The following is a 2,304-nucleotide window of genomic DNA, read 5'->3' on the forward strand; positions in this document are numbered from 1 at the left end:
CAGAATGCTGTGATCAGAGATAACATACAACCTATAAAATACTCAGTACCAGATCAAATCTCTACTAATAGTGACAAATTTTCTATTCATATATCTCCACAAGAATTTCAGCTTAATGTTCCAATAGATACTCTACATGAAAAATGGTTTAAAAATCTTACCGATGTTCCTATCCCTGAGCAGGTTAGATTTCTCTTACAACTCGGAGATCGGTTTAACATGCCAGTTACTTTTAACAATAAACAGAAATATGTTGTTGAGTACATTAAGCATATCGAGAGGAACATTAGTAAGGTAGACGCAGCGATACAGCATTCTGTTAGAAGTCACTCCACATCGATCATTAATGATTTCATTACTAGCGGCATAAAAAAAGATTCTGTAGATACCATTCTTGTAACTTGGTTGAATGCCACTAAACAATTCGTCAAAGATCACCCGGAAATACTTTTCACTCGAGCCGACAAAGGTAATATCACCGTGGCGATGAAGGTTTCTGATTACCATATCAAGATGGACGAATTATTATCAGACACGGACACTTACATCACCATTAAGAAGGATCCATCTAAAGGTTTAATGAGGGAATTACGGGATCTATTGGTCAGACGGAGGAGGAACGAATACATTTCGGAGAGAACTTACAAATCACTACTGTCTACAGACGGCGTACTTCCAAGAGCGTACGGCTTACCGAAGGTGCACAAATTAGAATGTCCGCTCAGAATCATTGTTTCATCTGTCAACAGTCCTCTCTTTAACATCGCTGATTTTTTACATAAAATAATACAAAAAAATATTGATCCACCCAAGAGTCATATACAAAATAGTTTTCAACTGGTCGATGAATTGTGTAACATCGAATTAGAACCAAATTACCAATTGGCTTCTCTCGATGTTATTTCTCTATTCACGAACGTACCACTGGACTCAGTTATACATAGTTTAAAAAATAGATGGAACAGTATTTCTGGCCACACCCCTCTAACTTGCGAGGAGTTTCTCATTGGCATTCGGCTGGTGTTGAACTCAACTTATTTTAAGTTCAATAATCAAGTATACAAACAAATTTTCGGTACTCCGATGGGCTCCCCTCTGTCTCCTATCGTTGCGAGCATTGTTCTTCAGGACTTAGAGGAGGCGGCTTTAAAGAAACTTTCCTGTACTCTACCAATATATTATAGATATGTCGATGACATTTTGCTGGCCGCCCCCTCGGACGCATTTGATCATGTTCTCAACGTTTTCAATTCCTTCCACAAAAGATTAAAGTTCACCCTCGGAATCAGTTCAAACAATCAAATTAATTTCCTTGATGTTTCCATTATGGTGAGACAGAACACTATATATTTCGATTGGTACCACAAACCAACTTTTTCCGGCAGGTATCTTAACTTCAGATCACACCATCCGCTCTGCCACAAAAGGAGCGTCATTTTCAGTCTGGTTGACAAAATCTTACTTCTGTCTCACCCTCAATTCCATGAAAAAAATTTCAAATTTATCATTCAGATTCTGTTAAATAATTGCTATCCACTATCTTTTATTTTCTCTTCCATCAACAATAGACTCAAACTACATTTTTCTAAAAAGATGAACAATGCCGGTGTAGAAAGGAGGGAGGAACCTCCTGGGGAGGAAAGGAAAACTTTTTTCTCGGTTCCTTATGTAAAGTCCTTTTCCGAAAGATTCGCTAACATAGTAAGCAAATCTGAATTTAGAATAGCTTACTCCTGCCACCATCCTCTCAGAAGATTCATTAAGACTGGCAAAGATAAACTAGAAAAGTTAGCTCATAGTGATGTGGTGTATAAGATCCCTTGCAAGGACTGTGATGCCACATATGTTGGTCAAACAAAAAGACAATTAGGAACCAGAGTCAAGGAACACTACAACGACATTAAAAGGAATCTCGCATCCCCCTCTGTCATATCTTGCCATAGAATGGACGCTTCACATGAATTTGATTGGGAAAGCGTTTCTATTCTTGACGAGGAACCTTCATACCATAAAAGATTGATCTCAGAGATGATACACATAAAAAGACAGGTCAATTCTCTTAACAATCAGACACAGAACTACTATCTGAAGAATACCTACCAATTTTAAACCTACTCCCTCCTCCGAAATGATTATTCCCCCACTCCTCCTCTCTTACTCCCCCCTTCTCCCGTACATCCCACTTCCTTCCCTCACTGTAAGATAATCCTCGTGCCAGTTGACAAGTTACATTGCTACGACCATGCTGAACAAATTGATCCAGTTCAGAGCACTTCCAACAAACTAATAAGTACGTTTTCTAAA

At 38.5% G+C, this 2,304-nt stretch overlaps 1 protein-coding gene across 1 annotated transcript; it reads left to right on the plus strand.

Moving 5' to 3' along the window:
• Positions 1–46: 46 nt before the first annotated feature.
• On the plus strand, positions 47–2,109 carry LOC105562081 (the record flags this gene model as incomplete). The annotated part of the gene is made up of 2 exons (XM_012012613.1): positions 47–1,385; positions 1,722–2,109. Coding segments are annotated over 2 exons (1,727 nt in total), but the record flags the coding sequence as incomplete, so codon positions are not given.
• Between the last annotated feature and the right edge of the window lie 195 nt (positions 2,110–2,304).

This window comes from Vollenhovia emeryi, unplaced genomic scaffold (genome assembly GCF_000949405.1).
Source record: "Vollenhovia emeryi isolate VEMERY1.0 unplaced genomic scaffold, V.emery_V1.0 DF945034.1, whole genome shotgun sequence".
Taxonomy (NCBI): domain Eukaryota; kingdom Metazoa; phylum Arthropoda; class Insecta; order Hymenoptera; family Formicidae; genus Vollenhovia; species Vollenhovia emeryi.